The sequence below is a fragment of the Rana temporaria genome, chromosome 3 (genome assembly GCF_905171775.1).
Source record: "Rana temporaria chromosome 3, aRanTem1.1, whole genome shotgun sequence".
Classification (NCBI taxonomy): Eukaryota; Metazoa; Chordata; class Amphibia; order Anura; family Ranidae; genus Rana; species Rana temporaria.
Genome location: NC_053491.1, coordinates 433,992,861 through 434,015,166, shown reverse-complemented (window position 1 = coordinate 434,015,166; position 22,306 = coordinate 433,992,861). Strand labels below are relative to the sequence as shown.

The 22,306-nt window shown below is 42.5% G+C and overlaps 1 protein-coding gene across 1 annotated transcript in view; it reads right to left on the bottom strand.

The window, feature by feature from the left end:
- Nucleotides 1-1,426: 1,426 nt before the first annotated feature.
- The window catches only part of DSN1 (DSN1 component of MIS12 kinetochore complex), a 36,427-nt gene continuing 15,547 nt past the window's right edge, over nucleotides 1,427-22,306 (bottom strand). The window contains exons 6-10 of the mRNA XM_040346382.1: nucleotides 21,817-21,876; nucleotides 15,518-15,589; nucleotides 13,195-13,342; nucleotides 5,276-5,363; nucleotides 1,427-2,521 (exon numbers count right to left, since the gene is read on the bottom strand). Coding sequence (XP_040202316.1) covers nucleotides 2,445-2,521; nucleotides 5,276-5,363; nucleotides 13,195-13,342; nucleotides 15,518-15,589; nucleotides 21,817-21,876 — 445 coding nt within the window. The 3' untranslated portion in view covers nucleotides 1,427-2,444. The remainder of the gene's footprint in view (nucleotides 2,522-5,275; nucleotides 5,364-13,194; nucleotides 13,343-15,517; nucleotides 15,590-21,816; nucleotides 21,877-22,306) is intronic.

The window sequence follows — 22,306 nt, the reverse complement described above, 5'->3', positions numbered from 1 at the left end:
CACCCGTGCGCCTGCTATCCTGCTTAAAAGGGACCGACGTACACCTACGGCGGGTTCACGGGATCGTGCCGACAAGTGGTTAATACTGCTTTAACCACTTGACACCCGCACGCCGTCATATGACGTCCAAAACGGGGACCTGTTATCCTGGGTGGACGTCATATGACGTGATGGGCTTTGCGGGGGGGATATCTCAATGATGCCTGCACCCGGAGGCATCATTGAGATATCATTTTTTAGCGGCGGCGATCCTGCGCACCGTAAGAACGATCATAGCGGCGGTTCCGCCGCTAGATCGTTCTTACAGGCGGCGGGAGGGGACATCCCCCCCTCCCGCCGCCATCCGGTGCTTCTCCGGGCTCTCCCGTCCCACCGGGGGCCCGGAGAGATGATCGCCGTCCGCCGGATGTTTGCCATAGAGAAGACTGGTGACCATCTGGTCACCAGTCATCTCTATGACCGTCGGAGGCCCGGGCGTGATGTGATGACGTCACGCCCGGGTCCCCGTAAGTAAACAAACCGCAATTGCGGCTAGTTTGAATGAGATCTGTGAATTTTTTTTCACGATCTCATTCTTTCCAGCCTGCAGGAGAGATGTGGGGTCTTATTGACCCAGCATCTCTCCTTAAAGAGGACCTGTCATGCACATTCCTATTACAAGGGATGTTTACATTCCTTGCAATAGGAATAAAAGCGATTGAAAAAAAAAAAAGTGTAAAAAAAAGTGTAAAAAATAAAGAAATAAGTAAAATAAAAAAGAAAAAATAATAATAAAAAAATTAAAATGCCCCTGTCCCCGGTAGCTCGCGCTCAAAAGCGTACGCACACGCAAGTCCCGCCCACGTATGTAAACGTCGTTCAAACCACACATGTGAGGTGTCGCCGCGTGCGTTAGAGCGTGTGCAACAATTCTAGCACTAGACCTCCTCTGTAACTCTAAACTGGCAACCTGTAAAAATTTTAAAGTGTCGCCTATGGAGATTTTTAAGTAACGAAGTTTGGCGCCATTCCATGAGTGTACGCAATTTTAAAGCGTGACATGTTAGGTATCTAGTTACTCGGCGTAACATCATCTTTCATATTTTACCAAAAAATTGGGCTAACGTTACTGTTTTGTTATTTTTTAATTTATGAAACCGTTTTTTTTACAAAAAAAAGCCGTTTAAAAAATTATTGCGCAAATACGGTGCAAGATAAAAAGTTGCAATGACCGCCATTTTATTCCCTAGGGTGTCTGCTAAAAAAACATATATAATGTTTGGGGGTTCTGAGTAATTTTCTAGCAAAAGAATGAGGATTTGTACATGTAGGAAAGAAGTGCCAGAATAGACCCGGGAAGGAGGTGGGTTTTAAAGCCCGGTATTGAAGTGGTTAATGTAAAATTCTGCAAAGAAATGCTGTGAAACCATAATAAGAGTACAACCACTTACCTATAAAACAGTTTAAATAACTTTATTTCAGGCATTCATGTGGCGCCGATAATATGTACTGCACATTTGTATTAGTCCCTACCCACAAGGATCTTACAGGCTAAGGTCACCATTTCATATGCATACATACTGTACATACTTTTAAAAAAACAATGAATAAACATACTGAAAAGAATTGAAACTGTTTGAAATGTTTCAGCTTCATTCATTTGTTACAACATAACTCTTAATACAAATTCTGAAGTTTAATTACCATTTTCTTATGTGGAACATAACATTTGGGTTATATTACAATCACGCTCGGTCTACCTAGGCCACTGTCACACTTTGCGGGCGCTTTTAACCCTTTTTCGGCTGCTAGTGGGGATTTAAAAGTATCACCGCTAGCGGCCGAAAAGCGCAGCTAAAACTACGGTAAAACTAACAGTGATTTACAGCTAACGCCCCCCAGTGTGAAAGTAGCCTAAGGCTTTTGGAGTCTGAATCATGCACACTCCTGGCTATGCTCATGGGAGCATGAACAGAATTCTAGATGGCCATCCCACCAGTTGGTAGGGTTCACAGTAATTGACTGCTTTTCTGAAGTCAGAGAATGTATGTGAATGGGTGATGTTCCCAAGCTCCTCGGTATTCACTATCAGCAAGTCATCTACTGGATTACAATGTGGGAGTGCTGCTTGTATGAGTCAGTGAATCTCAAATGCAGTTTAAGTGACAACCAATCTGACAGACAGGCAAGGCTCACTTGTTCTCCAGAAGCTAGAGTGCATCAACTTTTAATGAGATTTTCCAATTTTAAAAAGAACCTTGAATTGGCAGGAATCTCCTGTCTCAGAAAAAGTACTGGCCAGCTGACAGCAAGGAGCTCTGATACTACCACCACTTACAGCTCTTGCCTTCTTTATGGCAAGGCAGCCCAGACTAGGGAAATCACTGCATTTCAAATGTGCAGCACAGCCCACAAAGGAGAAGCTGGTTCTACACACAGTAAATTCAAAACGTTGCATGCCGTCCTTAAATCTTCAATTTTTTTGAAACTTTCAGAAACATTCGGACTGGAGAATCTTCCATCGGCTTAAAAGATTTGGTTTCTGTAAATGGAGAAAAAAAAAAAAAAAGTTTACAGTAAATAACATGCAATGTAAAAAAGGTGATATAAAGTGAAAAAAACAGCATATTCTCCAGAACAGAGTTTCCTGTTTTCCCGGAGAACGGCTGTAAAGTCTGGACCAGCAAAATGCTAATTCAGCCAACATGTGAAAGCTTCAGATAGCAGAGATCCCACCCCCGGTATCAGCAGGTGGTATGAACTCTCCCTGAAGTCTCACTTTGAAGCTTTAGTACCACTCTAAAACTTCGTATACACTACTTTTTTTTTCCATCCAACCCAGCGGGCTGAACGAAGAAAAAAAAACTGACAGCTTGCCACTGTACCAACAATCTGATGTTAATATAGAGATCTCCCCTGCTGTTATATTTTGTCCTGACAGGGCGACGGCCACCCCCCTGCCAGAACACTCCCGGTCAGCAGACCTTTTTCGGTCATGACCCTTCGATAGGAACGGCCAGCTTGTTTGATCAGCTGCCGTACACACGGGCCAAATGTGGGCTGGTTTCTAATAAACCAGCTAATGCCCCCTGACATTCGGCTTGTGTGTACTAGGCTTCTTTACTGCAAACCACTGGTTGCAGGAAAGAAATTTGCTTGATTCCCCCATCAACACAGACAGTGTTGAGAGAAGAATCCCTCTTGTCGAGCCATTGTATTCTCCCGCTGAGAGAAGACAGTGATTATTGCTAGTGGCTATTGCAGCCACTAGTGATAAGCACATCTAAAATCCAGCAGGCTGGCTGTACACAAGTTGATCAGTCAATCAACTGGGTACATTTGGCCTGCCCATATATGGTTCGAATCTGATGGTTTCTGCTAAACCGGCCAAGATTCGGATAGTCTATGGCAGGCCTTAGGAGGGCCACAGGTGAAGCAATTTTCTTCCCTGCACCCAATTAAACTAGACTTAAGGGGGAGGGTGAACTAGAATTACATCGGGCACACAGGTCAGTTAGGGGTCAGACATTAATGGAGAGTGGAATGGGGATAGATGGGGGGGTTATGGCAGGTGACAAGAAAGTTCCCATGTTGCAAACAGCCATTGGAAATTATAGTGCCATTTGTACTACTAAAAATTATATGAAAAACGCAACAATACATTTAAGTGTTTGCCCACCAATGCCAGAAGTCTGCCAAGCAAAACAGGTGAGTTGGAAGCTCTGGTGCATGAGGAGAGCTATGATGTAATCGGTATTGCTGAAACTTGGCTTCAATCCTCACATGACTGTGCTATTAATATTCCTGGCTATGCTCTCTTTCGGAAAGACAGGGTAAAAAGGAAAGGTGGAGGGGTCGGTCTATGTGAGAAGTGACCTCAAAGCAAGCGTGAAAGAGAACCAGGTTGATGGAGAGTGTGATGAGGCTGAAGCATTATGGGTGGAACTGCATACAGATGTGCGTAGTTCAAAGTTAATCATTGGAGTTTGTTATAGACCACCCAATGTTAATGAGGAGGTGGAGACTCAGCTCCTTGCACAGATGGAAAGGGCTGCAAGGTCTGGGATGGTGATAAAAATTTGGTATTTTAACTACCCAGAAATTGACTGGAATAATAGCACTGCTGGGACAGTTAAAGGACAAAATTTTAAAAACCTATTGCAGGACAATTTTATGGTCCAGTTTATTGAGGCCCCAACTAGGAATGATGCCCTGTTGGACCTGGTAATCTCAAACCATGCAGAGCTTATTACTAATGTTCAGATAAAGGAACACCTGGGTAGTAGTGATCATAACATGATTTCATTTAATGTTAACTATAAGCAAGAAATACATACAGGAAAGATAAAAACCATTGGTACTTTTTTGTTTGCATATACTTATTTATTTAATTATTATTCATTGATTGTTCACTGTTAGTGCATTCAATTGCGCTCGTCACTCACACCTATTCAAGCCTGTTAGACTGATGAAGAGCAGGGATGCTCGCAACTGTACAATAGCCATCTTTCATATGATTTTGAAGACTACAGTAAACCATTTTTGCAATTGGAGTACATGTCCCTTTGTGTTTTTTTGTTGAATAACGGTGGATGATTGGGAGCCCACCCTGACAATTCTATGCTTGTAACAGCATGTAAACGCAATAACTCGCGATTTTGTTCAAAGAAGTTTTTAACGGGGAAACATTTCTGACCATTTGTAATGGTAAAAAAAAAACAGGGGGGGGGGGGGGGTGGGTAGAGACTCTTGTGCAGCCCACAATATACAAGGGTTCTGGATTCACCATAAAAAACGCTGCTAAACGAAAACGCTCATTAACGCCCCTAGACCTGGCATGTAAAAGTGGCAAAACTGAAGTTTTTTTTTTTTTTTTATGTCGGTTACTAGCTGTCAAGTTACATCGTTAAGAGGTTTTCAAACATCCAGCGTACATTAAGCCTTATGCATTCCCCCCCCCCCCAAAAAAAACGAACAATTAGGAACATTACTACATATACATCAGGTCGATATTTACACAATTTTTGCCCCCACCCCCTCATTTTTTGATTAAGCCCCAGTATGAATGTTCTCTGTAGTTCTGGAACAATAAAGCCATTTTAGCCTTTAAACAGCTTCAATATAGGACATCTGTCCCATTAGTAAAATACCAACATGAATTCTAAAATATTCTCCTTTCCTTACAGAGCAAAGTGCAGATTGTTCACTTGAGTGCACACCAATAAGGGGTGTGCAGCCTACAGGTTTCTGGGTAAACCACAGGCTGATTTTCAAACACAAATGAAGAGAAACTTACTAAGTTGTGTTGAGAGTTGCTGCAAGTGTGAAGAGGTTTCACTGGAGAAGGAATCTAATAATTGGACAGACTGCTGAACTTCATCCAACTGTAACAGAAAAGACAAAAACATACCAGTTTAAATGTATTAACATAAGCCAAAAATCCAAGAAAATTTTAGGAAAACCATAAAAAGATAACAGATGATAAAAAAAAAATACCAGCTTTACATCAATATGCATGTTAAAAGCCGCATTTGTTTATATTTTGCCTTCTGTGGTTTCTTCCTTCTCCTCAACACATGAATATATTTAAATAAACCCGTTTTCATTACACACCTTATTTTAGCCCAGTGACATTACTAGGTCTCGGTGCTTCTCTAGGCAATGCAGCCAGATCATAGCTAGTGGAAGGGGCTAGCAGGGTGCCATACATAGCTTCCTGTAAACCCTGTTAATAACCACGTGATGTGGAGCCCCCACATCATTTAAAATACTGAAATCCAATAAAAGAAATGAGCAAGCCAGGAAACTGCTATATGATGCTGGACATCCATCAGCTAGAAAATGAGAGTCGGGCTCTACCTGACTTTCTGCAGCTTCCGATTCAATATTTTAGGCATTTACCAAAACATATTCTAGCTATAGTTATATAATGGATATGCACACTCTCAGGGTTTAATTTGAGGGTATGTACATCCAAAATCAGAGGAAGGGTTTAGGAATTACAGCTCTTAAAGAGGAAGTAAACCCTGATGGGTTTTACTTCCTCTATTTCCCTGCAAAGGTAAAGCATAATGGGCCATTATACTTAGTAGCCCATTATGCGTCACTTACCTGAAACCAAAGCCTGCAATGTCACCACTGTCCCCACTAGCAGCGAGCATCAATCTTCACCCCCATTCCTTCCAGGCCGCGAATGCTGGCTCTGTGACTGTCCGGAATCACGTTATGTCACTCCCGCCCATGCGCACGGAAGCCGCAAGTCACGGCATGACCCCCTTTTGAAACGGCACGATCGCCGTTTCTAAAGTGCGCCTGCGCCGTAGACCTCAGTGCACGTCTATTGTTAAGATCTCTTAAACCGTGGAGGTTTAGGAGATATTTCCAGCAACTACAGTTAAGCCTTGATCTAGGCTTAGTGGTTGTACAGGGTGTACAACCATTTTACAACATAGCCATCCCCCCTTTTTTAAAAAGGGACCAAAGGTAATTGGACAATTGAATCAAAAGCTTTTTCATGGCCAAGTGTGGGCTACTCCTTCGTTATTTCTTCATCAATTAAGCAGGTAAAAAGGTCTGGAGTTGATTCTAAGTGTGGTATTTTATTTGCATTTGGAATCTATTGCTGTGAACCTACATCATGTGTTCAAAGGAGCTTTCCATGAAAGTGAAACAGGCCATTGTGAGGCTTCAAAAAGTAAAAAAAAGCCACCAGAGAGATAGCAGCAAGATTAGGAGTGGCCAAATCAAGTTTGGTACATTCTGAGGAAATAACGCACCGATGAGCTCAGCAATATAAAAAGGCCTGGACAGAACACAACAGTGGTGGATGATCGCAGGATCCTCCCTATGGTAAAGAAAAAAACAATTCACAACATCCAGACAAGTGAAGGACAGGAGGTGGGCATATCAATCACCTGATCTCAACCCAATTGAGTTATGTATTTAATTTGCTGAAGGCAAATATAAAAAGGCAGAAAGACCCACAAAGAACTGCAGACAGCTGCAGTTAGAGCCTGGCAAAGCCTCAGAAATGGGGAAACCCAGTCTTTGGTAATGTCCATGGGTTCCAGACTTCAGGCAGTCATTGCCAGTAAATGATGCTCAACAAAATATAAAAAAAAAAATGAAAAATTTATTTATGATTATTTTCATTTGTCCAATTACATTTGAGCCCCTGAAAATTGGTGGACTGTATAAAATGGTTGCAGTTCCTAAAATGTGTACTTGATATTTATGTTCAACCCCTTGAATTAAAGCTGAAAGTCTGCACATCAAATTAATTTGGATTTTTTTTGTTTTAAATTTTATACTGGAGTATGAAAAGTGTGCCTGTGTCCAAATATATATGGGCAAGAGGTTTCTGCACAAATAAAGCAAAAAGCTGTCCATTGAGAGTACTCAGGGACTGATGAAAAGCCAAAATATGAGGGATGGAGTATTTTCTGGGACTCAGTTTCTTGTCCTTGCACTGAATGCCTTCCATGTGCAATGGTAAATCTTACAGTTCATTTTTGTTGCTCTGAGCAAAGTTAGATGACCAAGTCAGAGATACCCCTATTACTTAGGACTTGCGTTTCAGCAGCCATGCCTTTAAAGTCAGTGACTGGAAAAGCATGATGGAATGGGGCCATGGGTCAACAAGTTTGGCCTGTTTGTAAGAGGTCAAAACTCGTCTGCCAGAAGTCTGAGCAGGTCTGCGTACCATGTTCCTCTGAGCCAATTTGGTGCAATGGTACTCACCATGACCCTTTCCTCCATCATGCACAGCAATCAAGGAAGGATCTAAAAATACAATTCCTGTGTCCTCAACTGTATGATCAAGATAACATTTTTATTTCCCTACTTCTGTTTACTTAGCAATGGAAGCGAGACACAGATTTCTCTTGACAAAATTCACCCAAAAGTGTAGATAAAACATAACATTACAGAATATCCGTTTACTAGAAAGCTTTAATGATAAATATAAAACATTCTAAAATCGTTTCTAACAATACTGTGGGTAAATTTGGTAAGACTGTGGAGTGCCAAATCTGGTGCAGGTTTGCATAGGAACCAATCGTCTTCCAAGTTCTATTGTCAAAGCTTAAATTTAACGAGCCAAGGTTAGAAGCTGTACCCCTGCATGCAAAATAGGTTCATGTTAAGGAATTTTGAATAGGACTTCAATTAAAGTAATAAAAAGTCTTGGTTTTTATTTTGTTTCAAAATAACAAACATGTTATACTCACCTGCTCTGTGCAGTGGTTTTGCAGAGAAGCCCAGATCCTCCTCCCCGAGTCCCTTTGGCACTCCTGACCCCTCCTTCCTGTTATGTGCTCCCACAGCAAGCAGCTTGCTATGAAAGCACCCAAGCCAAAGCTCTGTGTGTCCATTCGGACATGGAGCCGCGGAGCGCCCCCTCTCTCTCTCTCATTGGCTCACCGACTTTGACCGCAGCGGGAGCCAATGGCACTGCCTCAGACAATGAGGGAGAGACAGCAGTGTCTCGTACAACATTGCTGGATTGAGATGGGGCTCAGGTAAGTATTAGAGAGGCTGCTGCACACAGAAGGTTTTTTTTTTTTATATCTTAATGCATTAAGATAAAAACCTTCTGCCTTTACAACCCCTTTAAGCTACATGGCCTGGTGGTTACGGTTCTGTCTCCCTCATATATTCTAAACTTGTAGTGAGTTTAGAATGCGTGAACGGTATGGTTTGTTATGTGGGAACAAGAAACACACTCTGGGATACTATGGGGTTTATTTACTTAGAGCCCTTTGACACTGGGGGCATCGGCGGTAAAGCGCCAGTGCACCGCTCCAGTGTGAAAGCTCTCTGGCTTTCACAGTGGATCGGCTTTTTCAGGGTATTTTGCTGGCACTATTTTTAGCGCTATAGCGCCTCAGTGTGAAAGGGGTCTTATGCTGGAGAATGCAAAATCAGTGTAACTTCTGCACAAAAACTAATCAGTTTCTAACCTCAGGTTGTTCGTATAAGCCTTGGCAATACAACCTGGAAGCAGAAGTCAGTCAGTCTGATTTTACCCCCTCCAGCTTTAGTAAATAAACCCCTATGGGTCTTGCTTCAAAGGAGCTTGTTGTGGACTAAAACAAAGAGACTGTCTAGTGGAAGCTCAAAGAAATGTGGATGTTTAGAAGGGTTACATAAATGAGTTTGACTGGATTAAAATAGGGGTAGGTTAATGAGGGGGTTAATCAGCTCTCTTGCATAAATGTTTAAAATGGTATGAATACCAGGATGTATAAAAAAAAAAAAAAAAAAAAAAAAAAAGATTTTTTTATCATATTTATTTTAATAAAATGCTTTTAGAGTAAAAATATATAAAAGTATCTAAAAACATTTCTATTTAAGATACATTAATAATTTAGTTTATTCAGCATGAAATTGAGCTTAACCACTTAACGACAGCCACAATGGCAAGGGCAGGCAGAACGACGTGCCCGTACCTCCCTGCCTAGACGTTGGTCCGATCGGGAAAGCCCCCCCCCCCCATACAGCGGTCGTTAATCGCGTGGGAGCGTTCCAGGATGAGGGGGCGGCTATTCGTTTCTAGCCACCCCCTCGCGATCGCTCCCAGCGAATCAGCTTCCTCCTCTGCCCGCCCTGCCTGTGTAAATGTAAACACAGGCAGGGAGGAAGTGATGTCATCTCTCCTCTGGTGGTCTTTTTATTCGGATCCAGAGGAGTGAAGACATAACTGAGTTGCACTAACAGTACACTGACACAGTCACACATAGGCACATAACCCCCCCAGATCACCCCCCTGTCACAGTGTCACCGATTGCAGTGATCATTTATTTTCTGATCACTGCATTTAGTGTCATTTGTGACAGAAAAAAGTGTTAGGGCAGTTAGCTTTAGGCCCCTTTAGGTCCAGGGTAGCCCCCTACCCCCCCATATAAAGGTTTAACCCCTTGATCACCGCCCTAGTTAACCCTTTCACCCCCTATTGCCAGTGTCACTAAGCGATCGTTTTTCTGATCGATGTATTAGTGTCACTGTTGCCGCTAGGTAGCTAGTTTTTTTTTTGAGGTTCGCCGCCAGGTTTCTATAGCGTTAGGTACCCCCATAAATAAAGGTTTTAACCCCCGATTGCCCCGAGTTAACCCTTTCACCAGTGATCACCGTATAAGTGTCACTGGTGACGCAGGTTAGCCAGTTTGTTATTTAGTTATTTTAGGTTCGCCGCCAGGTTTTTAGAAAGCGTCAGGTACCCCCATATATTACCTAATAAAGGTTTTAACCCCTTGATTGCCCCCTAGTTAACCCTTTCACCAGTGATCACCATATAAGTGTTACGGTTGACGCTGGTTAGTTAGTTTGCTGTTTATAGCATCAGGGCACCCGCCGTATATAACCCAATAAAGGTTTAACCCCCTGATCACCCGGCGGGTGATATCAATTAAATTTTAGCGCCAGTCAGGGTCTGCGTCGCCCCAGGCAGCGTTAGGTTAGTGCCAGTAACGCATACACCCCCCTTAGTGGTATAGTATCTGAACAGATCAATATCTGATCTGATCTATACTAGCGTACCCAGCAGTTTAGGGTTCCCAAAAACGCATTGTTAGTGTGATCAGCCCAGATACCCGCTAGCACCTGCATTTTGCCGCCCAGCCCAACCCACCCAATTGCAGTATCGCCTTCAAAAATGTACACCCTTAGAAAGCCAGATTTCACTCCTCACTACCTAGCACAGTTTTGAAGGCCATAAAATGCCAAAATAGCACAAAAATGACCCCATTTTGGAAAGTAGACACCCCAAGCTATTTGCTGAGAGGCATGTCGAGTTCATTAAAAAATTAAATATTCCATGGACTCAACATGCCTCTCAGCAAATAGCTTGGGGTGTCTTTCCAAAATGGGGTCATTTGGGGGGGTTGTGTGCCATCTTGGCATTTTATGGCCTTCAAAACTGTGATAGGTAGCGAGTAGTAAATCAAAAATGTATGCCCTTAGAAATCTTGAAGACAGTGCTTGGTTTTCGGGGCCCCGATACCACTTTTTTGAGACCGAGTACAAGTACCGATACTTTTTTTAATGTCATGTGACAGTTTTTTTTTTTTTTTTTTTTTTTTTACAGTGATTTTTATTTTTTTAGGGGGGGTGGGGGGTGAATTGTCAGTGTGTTTTTTTTTTATTTATTTTTTTACATTTTATTTATTTTTTAATATTTATTGCAATTTTTTATTTTAATTTTAAATCAGCCCTGTTGGGGGGCTTTGGTGAGATTTCAGGGGTCTTAGACTTCTGGCATCTCCCCTTTAAGACAGAGAAAGGGACTAGGGAAACAGATTCCCCAGTCCCTTTCTCAGCAGCTTCAGCTGAAATGAATGGAGGGAAGCTCCTCCATTCATAAACTGAAGCATCGTAAACACAGGAGGTTACGATGCTCAGTTATGTGAATGGACAGAGTCGGTGATCACTGACTGTTCATTCAGAAAAGGTAGGAGCCGGGTTTAGCGACTCCTACCTCCGCTCTCCCCCCTGACAGATTGAGGGGGGAGAGCGGCACGGACGGGGGGGGGGGGGGGGGGGAGAACGGGACGGGACGGACGGACGGACGGGGGGGGAAGGAGAGAACGGCACGGACGGACGGGGGAAGGAGAGGAGAGAGAACGGCACGGACGGGGGAAGGAGAGGAGAGAACGGCACGGACGGACGGGGAGGAGAGAGCAGCACGGACAGGGGAAGACAACACTGACCATGGGGGAGAGAAGATTTGCAACTCCCCTGCCTGCCCGCTCAGGTATCGGGTGAAGCATCGGGAGCATTTCCCCAAGTACAAGTACTCGGGGAAATGCTTGGTATCGGTCCCGATACTAGTATCGGTACATCCCTACTAGGCTCCCAAAAAGTCCCACACATGTGGTATCCCCGTACTCAGGAGAAGCAGCAGAATGTATTTTGGGGTGCAATTCCACAACTTTTTGTAAAATTTTTTTTTTTGTCATTATTCAATCACTTGGGATAAAAAATAAATAAAAATATTCAATGGACTCAACATGCCTCTCAGCAGTTTCCTTGGGGTGTCTACTTTTCAAAATGGGGTCATTTGGGGGGGGGGGGGTTTGTACTGCCCTGCCATTTTAGCACCTCAAGAAATGAGATAGGCAGTCAAACTAAAAGCTGTGTAAATTCCAGAAAATGTACCCTAGTTTGTAGACGCTATAACTTTTGCGAAAACCAATAAATATACGCTTATTGCGATTTTTTTTTACTAAAGACATGTGGCTGAATACATTTTGGCCTAAATGTTGGACTAAAATTTAGTTTATTCGATATTTTTTACTTTTTGTTATAAGAAAAATCTATTTTTTTCAAAATTTACCGTCTTTCCGTTTATATCGCAAAAAAATAGGAATCGCAGAGGCAATCAAATACCATCAAAAGAAAGCTCTATTTGTGTGAAGAAAAGGACGCAAATTTCTTTGCGGTACAACATTGCATGACCGCGCAATTACCAGTTAAAGCAGCGCAGTGCCAAATTGTAAAAACGCCTCTGGGCATTTAGCTGCATATTGTTCCGGGGCTGAAGTGGTTAAGTTATGTAGCATGAGGCTGTATATCCTGCAATATTAATTTTTTTGGTAAACTCATTCAATGAGGTAACATGCAATGAATTCAGACAATTTCACAATAACCATGATATAAAAAAAGTTCAGGAATATTCCTTTAGCTCATGGTTTTTCAAATCTATGTACTAAAAACTGTATGATTGAATCGGTTCTGATATAGCCGTTTTACTAACCTGAAAGCCTATTATTCTAAATAGGAAACCTTCATTTTGTTTACATTTTTTAAAGATTACAACTACCAGCAAGAATAAAGTCCTTACATTTAAAGGGCACATGTCATTTCAGATCCATCACGGCAGCACCTGTTAGCAGACATCCACTCACCTGCTACATCACTAGCCGTCCCATTAAAGTGAATGGGACTGTCAGTGAGCCAGCCCCCATCAGGGGAGGAGCCGCTGCGGCACAGAGATGACAGTTGCTCTTTAAAAAACTTAAATTTAAAGCGAGTTGATATAATCAAGCCTTTTTACTAGCGATTTAAATCAAATCAACCATGATGTTCCCTTTACTGTTAAAAGTTCCAGGTACTGGATTATAGTGTCACCTGTGGTCTGGGTTCTTCTGCAACACTCATAACAAGCATTATAGGATTGTTTGACATGTCTGCAAAATACATACATTTTATCACACATACCACAATTTCCATGCTGTCAAACACTGCCCCCTGCTGACACAATATTGCGTTGTAGTCTGGTTTGCTTTGGAGGATTTCTTTTTGGGAAGATGGCATGGGTGCATCACTTCCTAACGGACCTTTAATTATTTCATTTTCCTCCAGCTGCCTAAGTAAGAAACAGGAAAAAAAAAATAAAAAATCATATTTACAAATGTAAAAGTCACATAAAAAAGATGGTTGAGGCAATGCTACAGTGTATAAACCTGGGACATTATTGGGAAAAACAAAATGTTTAAAACTGCAAACGACGGATTTTTTTCCCACACTTGTCAAAAAAAAACAAAAAAAACCCAGCCGTCTTTCTGCTTAGCCCAACATTAACCACCTCAATACCGGGACTATTCTGGCACTTTTGTAAAAATCATAATTTTTTTGCTAGAAAATTTAGAACCCCCAAACATATATATTTTTTTAGCAGACACCCTACGGAATTAGGCCCATTTCAGACGTACGGACGAACGGTCCGTTTATTGACTTGTAATGTATCCCTATGGGATTGCAGACGTTAGCGGATGATGCATCCGCTAACGTCCGCAACCATCCGCGTCCGCAAAGATCCGCTTTTGCGGACGGAAGAAAACCCTATTTTTCTTCCGTCCGGCGGAACGGATCGGATGAATACGGACACACGGTCCGTATTCATCCGATTCCCCATAGGGGAGAGCGGAGGAGAGACAGGGCGGTCTCTGCACTGTGTGCGGGGACCGCCCTGTCCGCCGACAGCTCAGCGGGGATTCCCGCTGAGCCGACGGACACACGCGGATCAGATCAATTACGGATCCGCTCCGTGTCAAAGAGGCCTAAAGTGGTGGTCATTGCAACTTTTTATCTCGTACTGTATTTGCGCAATAATTGTAGAGCCAAATCAAAAATCGAGAATATAATCCGGCCATACATGCAGCAATACATGCAGCAATAGTGTCCGTTGAACCAGCAAGGAAGCAGGGGACATCTGCAACAGGGCCAAAAAAATAAATAAAATCTGACAGGATTTCTAGCCTTTCCCTACTCTACCCAAAAACAAACATTTTTTATTTGTTCCTCTCCTGTTGGGAGTGTTCCACACTCATCATGTCTGGTGAAACATTGTCAGCAGGGCAGGAAGTGGGGTAAATCATATGGAAAAACCCAACAGGGGTTCCAACATCTCCATTATTTATCAATTTCCATACTGGGTCTATTCTGGCACTCCCTCTCCTACTAGAGCTGCACAATTTTGGCCAAAATGAGAATCACTTTTTTTTGCTTCGAATAAAGATCACGGTTCTCCCACGATTCAAATACAAAAAAATAAATAGGGCCAACTTTACAGTTTAATTTTATTGATTCATTAAACTGTGTTTTTTCTCCCCAAAAAATTGCGTTTGTAAGACCGCTGCGCAAATACAGTGTGACATTATGCGACAGGAGGTGGGCACAATAAAACCGCGGAAGTGACATACCTCGCAGTGGCAAGTTAAATTCTTGCTTGGAACTCCACTTTAAAGCGGAGTTCCAGTTGTTTCTCAGTTTATTAAAAGTCAGCAGCTACATAAAAGTGTAGCTACTGACTTAATAGACACTCACTTGCCCCATGGTCCAGCGATGTGGCCAATCAAAGCCGCGCTCCTCTCCCCCTCCTCTCCGCGGTGCTGTCATTGAAAAAGGACACTGAGCTCCTAGGCGTGCCAGTCTGACACAACCCTTCGCTGATCATGGTAAGAAGCCTCCGACAGGCTTCTTACCACATGATCAGCTGTGACCAATCACAGCATGAACCAGGAAGCATAATCAGCACAGCCCCTCCCATCAGCTGTCAATTGGTGCCCAGTCTGTGCCCCCCATCATAACCCCCTCTCAGTGGCCAATAAAGTGCCAGTGCCCACCGCAGTGCCAATCAGTGCCCAGAATTAACACCTGTCCAGTACCTGCCCTATTAGTGTCCGTCAGTGCCGCCTCATCAGTGCCCGTCAGTGAAGGAGAAAGCAAAATTTTATAACCGAAACAAAGAAAAACTTTTTTTTTTTCAAAAATGTTGGTCTTTTTTAGTTCGTTTAGCAAAGAATGAAAACCGCGAAGGTGATTCAAATACCACTAAACGGAAGCTCTAATTGTGGTAAGAATATGATAAAAATGTTGTTTGGGTACAGTGTTGCATGACCGTGAAAATTATCATTCAAAATGCTACAGCGCTGAAAGCTCAAAACTGTCCTGGGCAGGAAGGGACGAAAGTGCCTGGTATTGAAGTGGTTAAGCATGATTTTTAAATAGGGTTGCTTGACTACATCATATTAAAACAAACCTGGATATTTCTTCTGCTTTCTTCTTGTAATCTTCCAATAACTCTTCCCACTGCTGACACTCACTGGTCATACTGAAAAAGAAAAAAAAAAAAAAGAAATAAATGCCCAGGACTGAAACTTTGTAGCTGTGCTTTGATCTGAATACTGACAGAGACAGGCGGCTTCTCTTCCTCAATCTTTCATTTCATCTATTGATAATTTGTCTTTATAAAAAAAAAATAAGCCATATAACAGGAAAATGCCATATTAAAATACTGTAGTCACCCAGGCTTAGTGAGCATTGCGGTGATGGTGACAGCAGAAGTGCAGAAGGTTGCTCATCCTTGCTGTAAGGTCTCCAGAAGATTGCCAATTAACAGACTTTTTCTCTTTTTATTCGCTTTTAAAAACACGAGCTGCTGCCACCGGTGCAGTCATGGGTTTCTTAATGGTGCACAGTTCAGATGACTTTCTGCCGAGAACGAACCCATTAATTGCACAAGAAATCCTTCTTCTGTTCTCCTCCTAGCATTCTTTTACAGCCACAATCAGACACATGCAAAATTCAACAATTATCTTCTATTTTGTGGATGGCTCTCTGCTGCAGGAACAGCACTTTGAACGATTGTAAGGGGCAAAGATTTCTTCACAGTACAAAGTGTTACTCGTTTATCCTGCAAGGGTTCAGTCTATTACTAAACAATCGTTAACAGACTTATTTTTTTCCTTAAGACAATGAAGAAATCCACACACACACACACACCATTGCATTCTCAGTTAAAGTGGTTATAAACCCTAACATATACAGAGTGAAGTGACTGGCCGCAGGGTATACAAAGATAAAACAAATCTGCCTACATGAGTTGTAATTGTTTATCTACAGTCTTCTCTACAGCCATTCAAATGCCATTATTTATAAAGCTTGTCCGAGTGACAAAAATATAAGGGGGGCTTCCTCTCCGGTTCCAGCCATTCATTTTTAATCTTGTCCGATTATCGAATGGACCGGAAACCAGAGTCTCCCAGACCAGCGTACATGCGGTCGGGCAGTGAGAACCCTTTCTTCCTCTATACCCAAGGTAGCATGGATTACTACTACCTATTCTAGTGATAACTTGTACTGAGAGGCGGCATTTGCTTCATTTTCATTATCTCCTGAATCTGTTCCATCTGGAGTATGGGAAGCAGGTTTTTGGGAAGTATCCTCCCGCCTGCATCAGAGAAACCCCTTGGGATTTTGAAGATGGCTGTGGAGCCCTAGGCTCCCCTGAGGGACCTGCCTCTCTCAGGTTCAACCTGAAAGCTTGAAAGGCAGTGCGCGGATGTCATCCTTAATGGTTAAAACCATATCGCCACAAATGGAGACTCCTCCTTGACTAAATCTGCAATACAATCTGCAAACGATTTTGTCCAAGCGTTGCTTAATTTTTCTTTGCAGACAGGGCACCTTCTCGACTGGTTGATCAGAGCTTTTGGCCCGGACAAAAAAAAAAAAAAAAAGGACCACGCTAAAATGCTGCTGTACAGCACAAGTAAAAAAAAATAAGAAAAACTGAACGAATAGCCGGTTCCCAGATTCAAAAACAACCCTGCTCTCTCCCCCTGCATATTGCAGCCAGAAATGATGCCACGTGACCCGAAAGTGCCGCTTCATCCTTAACGGCCGTTGCCCCGCATTGCGGTAGGCAAGCAGGGGCCTCCGCACATCTGCCAAAAACAAAGGGCAGCACTCTCAGGCAGTACAACCATCTAGTAAGAGGCAAGTGGGAGGATCACAGACTCCTGGCAAAAAAAAGAAAAATAATTTTCAGGCGAGAACCTCTTGTCTCTCAGGACAGACCTGAGAGATCCTGGCTCCCAGACGTGTTCCTACAGGCTTGAGGAAACACAAAAAAAAAAACACACACTGAAGGAAGCTGCGTGGAAGCCTCGTTTTAGAGCTTTGGATGATGAGGCGTTTCCTGTTGGGAGGAGGAGCCATGATCTCTCGGGTGTTGGGCCATGTTGTATCCAAACATCTTTCCATCAGCTGTGCCAAATATTCTGCTAATAGGTCATAGAGTAGGGATCGAAAGTTTGGGCACCCCAAGTAAAAATTTGTATTAATGTTCATAACGAGGCCAAGGAAAGATGGAAAATTCTCCAAAAGGCATCAAATTACAGATTAGACATTCTTATATGTCAAAAAAAGTTAGATTTTATTTCCATCATTTACACTTTCAAAAATTACAGAAAACAAAAAAATGGTGTCTGCAAAAGGTTGGGCACCCTGCAGAATTTATAGCATGCAGTGCCCCCTTTGCAAAGCTGAGACCTGCCAATGTCATGGATTGTTCTCAATCATTGTCTGGGAAGACCAGGTGATGTCAATTTCAAAGGTTTTAAATGCCCAGACTCATCTGACCTTGCCCCAACAATCAGCACCATGGGTTCTTCTAAGCAGTTGTCTAGAAAACTGAAACTGAAAATAGTCGACGCTCACAAAGCTGGAGAAGGCTATAAGAAGATAGCAAAGAGTTTTCAGATGTGAATATCCTCTATTCGGAATGTAATTAAGAAATGGCAGTCATCAGGAACAGTGGAAGTTAAAGCAAGATCTGGAAGACCAAGAAAAATATCAGACAGAACAGCTCGCAGGATTGTGAGAAAAGCAATTCAAAACCCACGTTTGACTGCACGATCCCTCCAGAAAGATCTGGCTGACACTGGAGTTGTGGTACACTATTCCACTATAAAGAGATACTTGTACAAATATGGTCTTCATGGAAGAGTCATCAGAAGAAAACCTCTTCTACGTCCTCACCACAAAAATCAGCGTTTGAACTTTCCAAAATGCATCAGGCTTGTCTATATGTTCATTTGCAAACAAGTTCTGTGGACCGATGAGGTTAAAATAGAACTTTTTGGCCGGAATAAGCAAAGTTACGTTTGGAGAAGAAAGGGCACAGAATTTAATGAAAAGAACCTCTGTCCAACTGTTAAGCATGGGGGTGGATCAATCATGCTTTGGGGTTGTATTGCAGCCAGTGGCACAGGGAACATTTCACGAGTAGAAGGAAAAATGGATTCAATAAAATTTCAGCAAATTTTGGATGGCAACTTGATGCCATCTGTGAAAAAGCTGAAGTTGAAGAGAGCATGGCTTCTACAAATGGATAATGATCCTAAACACACCTCAAAATCCACAGGGGATTACATCAAGGAGGCGTAAACTGAAGGTTTTGCCATGGCCTTCACAATCCCCTGACCTCAACATAATTGAAAATCTATGGATAGACCTTAAAAGATCAGTGCGTGACAGACAGTCCAGAAATCTCAAACAACTGGAAGACTTTTGTAAGGAAGAATGGGCAAAGATACCTCAAACAAGAATTGAAAGACTCTTGGCTGGCTACAAAAAGCATTTACAAGCTGTGATACTTATCAGTAGCCAAGAACTACTCTATCACTCTTATGCAGACGATACGCAACTGTATTTTCGCATCTGCAACAAAAAGGATCATCATCTCAGTTTAGAGAAATGTCTCTCTTTGATAGAAAACTGGATTACTAAGAGTTATCTTAAACTCAACAGTTCAAAAACAGAACTCCTTATGTTTCACGCCAGCCGAAAGAGTCAACTGGCAACAACCTGGACACCCCCGCCCATTCTGGGCCAAATCATCACCCCTAGCTCCAAAGTCAAAAGTCTTGGGGTCATCTTCGACACCTTCATGACAATGGACGCACAAATAGGGTCAGTAGTCAGCGGAGCGCACCATCTGTTGCGCCTACTACGCAGACTTATTCCATTTATCCCCAAAGAAGACGTAGCAGTCGTGGTGGGAACAATCGTGAATTCCAGACTGGACTATGCAAATGCCCTTTACCTCGGACTCCCAAAGTACCAAATCTCTCGTCTGCAAGTCGTACAGAATACGGCCGCCAGACTTGTGACTGGGAAAAAAAAAATGGGAATCAATCTCACCTTCGTTGAGAACCCTTCACTGGCTGCCAGTAAAAGACAGAATTGCATTTAAAGCACTCTGCCTGACACATAAGTGCATCCATGGGAAGGCTCCGCAATATCTTTGCGACAAGATAGAACCTCACAATTCGAATCGCGTTCTGCGATCCACCGACCAAAATCTGGTCAGGGTACCAAAAACCAAATACAAGTCCAAAGGAGAAAGAAGGTTTGCTTTTCAGGGTCCTAGACTATGGAACGCTTTACCAACCAGCATTCGGTTGGAGGAAAACCACCTGACTTTCAGAAGACGAATCAAAACTCTGCTCTTTTGATGTCATGAGACACGAACAACTAGCGCCCAGAAGCGATTCAGTTCGCATGCGCCGCGCTTTATAAGTTTTTCATTCATTCATTCATACTTGCCAAAGGGGGCAGTACAAGATATTAACTCTGCAGGGTGCCCAACTTTTGCAGATGCCATTTTTTTGTTTTCTGTAATTTTGAAAGTGTAAATGATGGAAATAAAATCTAACTTTTTTTGACATATTATAAGAATGTCTAATCTGTAATTTGATGCCTTTTGGAGATTTTTCCATTTTTCCTTGGCTTCGTTATGCACATTAATACAATTTTTTACCTGGGGTGCCCAAACTTTGGATCCCCACTGTATATATGCTACTGCTGGCTGATCTACATAGTTAATTTGGCTGAGGACTAGCTGACAGTGGGGAAAACACACATCTAAGTTGTTGCAGTGTGATGGGAGTGAGAGGACGCAATCAAGGTCGCCAATCTTTGCTCCAGTCCACCCATAGCTGAGGCCAGAGCCTCCTGTGTTACAAAAACTGGAGCAGGCGGGACAAGGGTAGATGAGGCACCTGGCAGCCCTGATGGTTCACCCTGGGCCTCTAATTTATCTGGAGAGGAAATAGCCACAGGAGCATGCCCGAGATCCTCCGAGCCTGATGGCGATCCCTCAGATATTTTTTTTTGTACTTCTGAGCCTTTAGCCATAATAAAGCCGAGGTACTCACAAAAGTTACATCCACTCGCGGACCTATAGACCAGCACTGACGCTGCTATTTGATGGTCAGCAAGATGCAGAGCCCACTATGCACCTTAAGCAAATGTCACTGTCCACCATCCAGTAGTAATAATACTGAAAACTTGTGCACAAATACTGTGTCCACCATCAGCCAGGATGGGTGAGGTGGACTGAGCTTTAATGGACTAGGTGCAAGTCACCTGACCAGCTCTGTCCTGCAATCTCTAGCCTCATAGAGAACAGCTGAGATAGACCTCTTGCGCGCCGCCGTCTGTGCGTGCATCACGAAGCTGCGTGCGTATGTTGCTGCGCGCGCGCATCTGAAGCCCCATGCACGCCGCGCACATGCGTGCGCACTAGACGTAAGCGCATAAATTCCACAATAGCGCGCGTGCGCCTATGACACGCACTATGCGCGCACAAGGTTTGGAGCTACCAGGTAAGACAATTTGTAGCCAAAAACTTTTGGACAACTTTTCCCTACTATTACCTGCACAGGAGGGGCTAATTGACTGAGCATAGACACCCCTCCTCCCCACAGTATTACCAGGACAAGTGATAGGAGAGGCAGCGTAGGCAAGCATAATGGCTCAAAAAAGAAGGAAACTTTCAGAACCAAGTTCTGAAAGCACCTTCACTTACCTCATCCAACGCCGCAGGACTCACACACACACACACACACACACACCTTTTAGTGACAGGAAAAAGTTGGTTTTGGCCAAACTATTTAAAATGTAACTTAAAGGGGTTGTAAAGGTTTGTTTTTTATTTTATAAATAGGTTCCCTTAAGCTTGTGCATTGTTGGTTCACTTACCCTTTCCTTCGATTTCCCTTCTTAATGTTTTTTTTCTTTGTTTTGTTTGTCTGAATTTCTCACTTCCTGTTCCTCCTCAGTAAGCTGTTCTGGCTGACTAACCACTGCTCGGATAATGGTGGCAAGTTTACTGAGGAGAAACAGGAAGTGAGAAATTCAGACAAAGAAAAAAACATTTAGAAGGGAAATCGAAGGAAAAGGTAAGTGAACCAACAATGCACTTGCTTAAAGGAACCTATTTAGAAAATAAAAAAAAAAAACCTTTACAACCCCTTTAACCCAGAATCTACTTTAAGAATCTTTCTGCCTGCAGCTCAAAACACCCATCTAAATGTAAAGTCCTTACCTAAAAACAAAAATGTAAAGCAAATCTTAAAAAAAAAAAAAAAAAAAAAAAAGAGAAAAAGTAAACAGTGAAGTTTTTACATCTACTTAAAAAGTAAAAATGCAAGAATAATTAGCTTCTGTGTAACTATACACCAGACATGAAACAGAAGAGAGTGAACTTACACAGCAATGTCACTTCTAACTTTTTCCTGAAGAGTTTCCACATCTTCATTATTCGATAAACTGTTTGGATTCAGAAAGAAGGCATAATTAAAGTTAGTAATTATAATTATAATAAAAAAAAAAAAAAGGAAGGACACACAGATCACAAGAAAATATTCGTATTTAAAACTGAGCTCCAGATAGAAGGAATACAATCTTTTCAGCAAGGCATGTCCTTGCCTTGAACCAAAATACAGCATCCCCGTTTTCTCTATATGGAAAATAACTTTTAATAAATGGCTTCCAGGAACATCACCTATGTGTCATTTCCTGAAGGAGAGACGAAACACCAGCCAACAACTTGCGATTAGCAGCTATGCCAATAACTGCCCACATTATCACAGCACTGTCCCCAATATCTACATATAGTCTGAGGGAGAGGTAACCCTTGAATTACATTCCTATACTTCCATTTATGCTTTTTTTTTTATATAATCTTTTATTTTTCAAA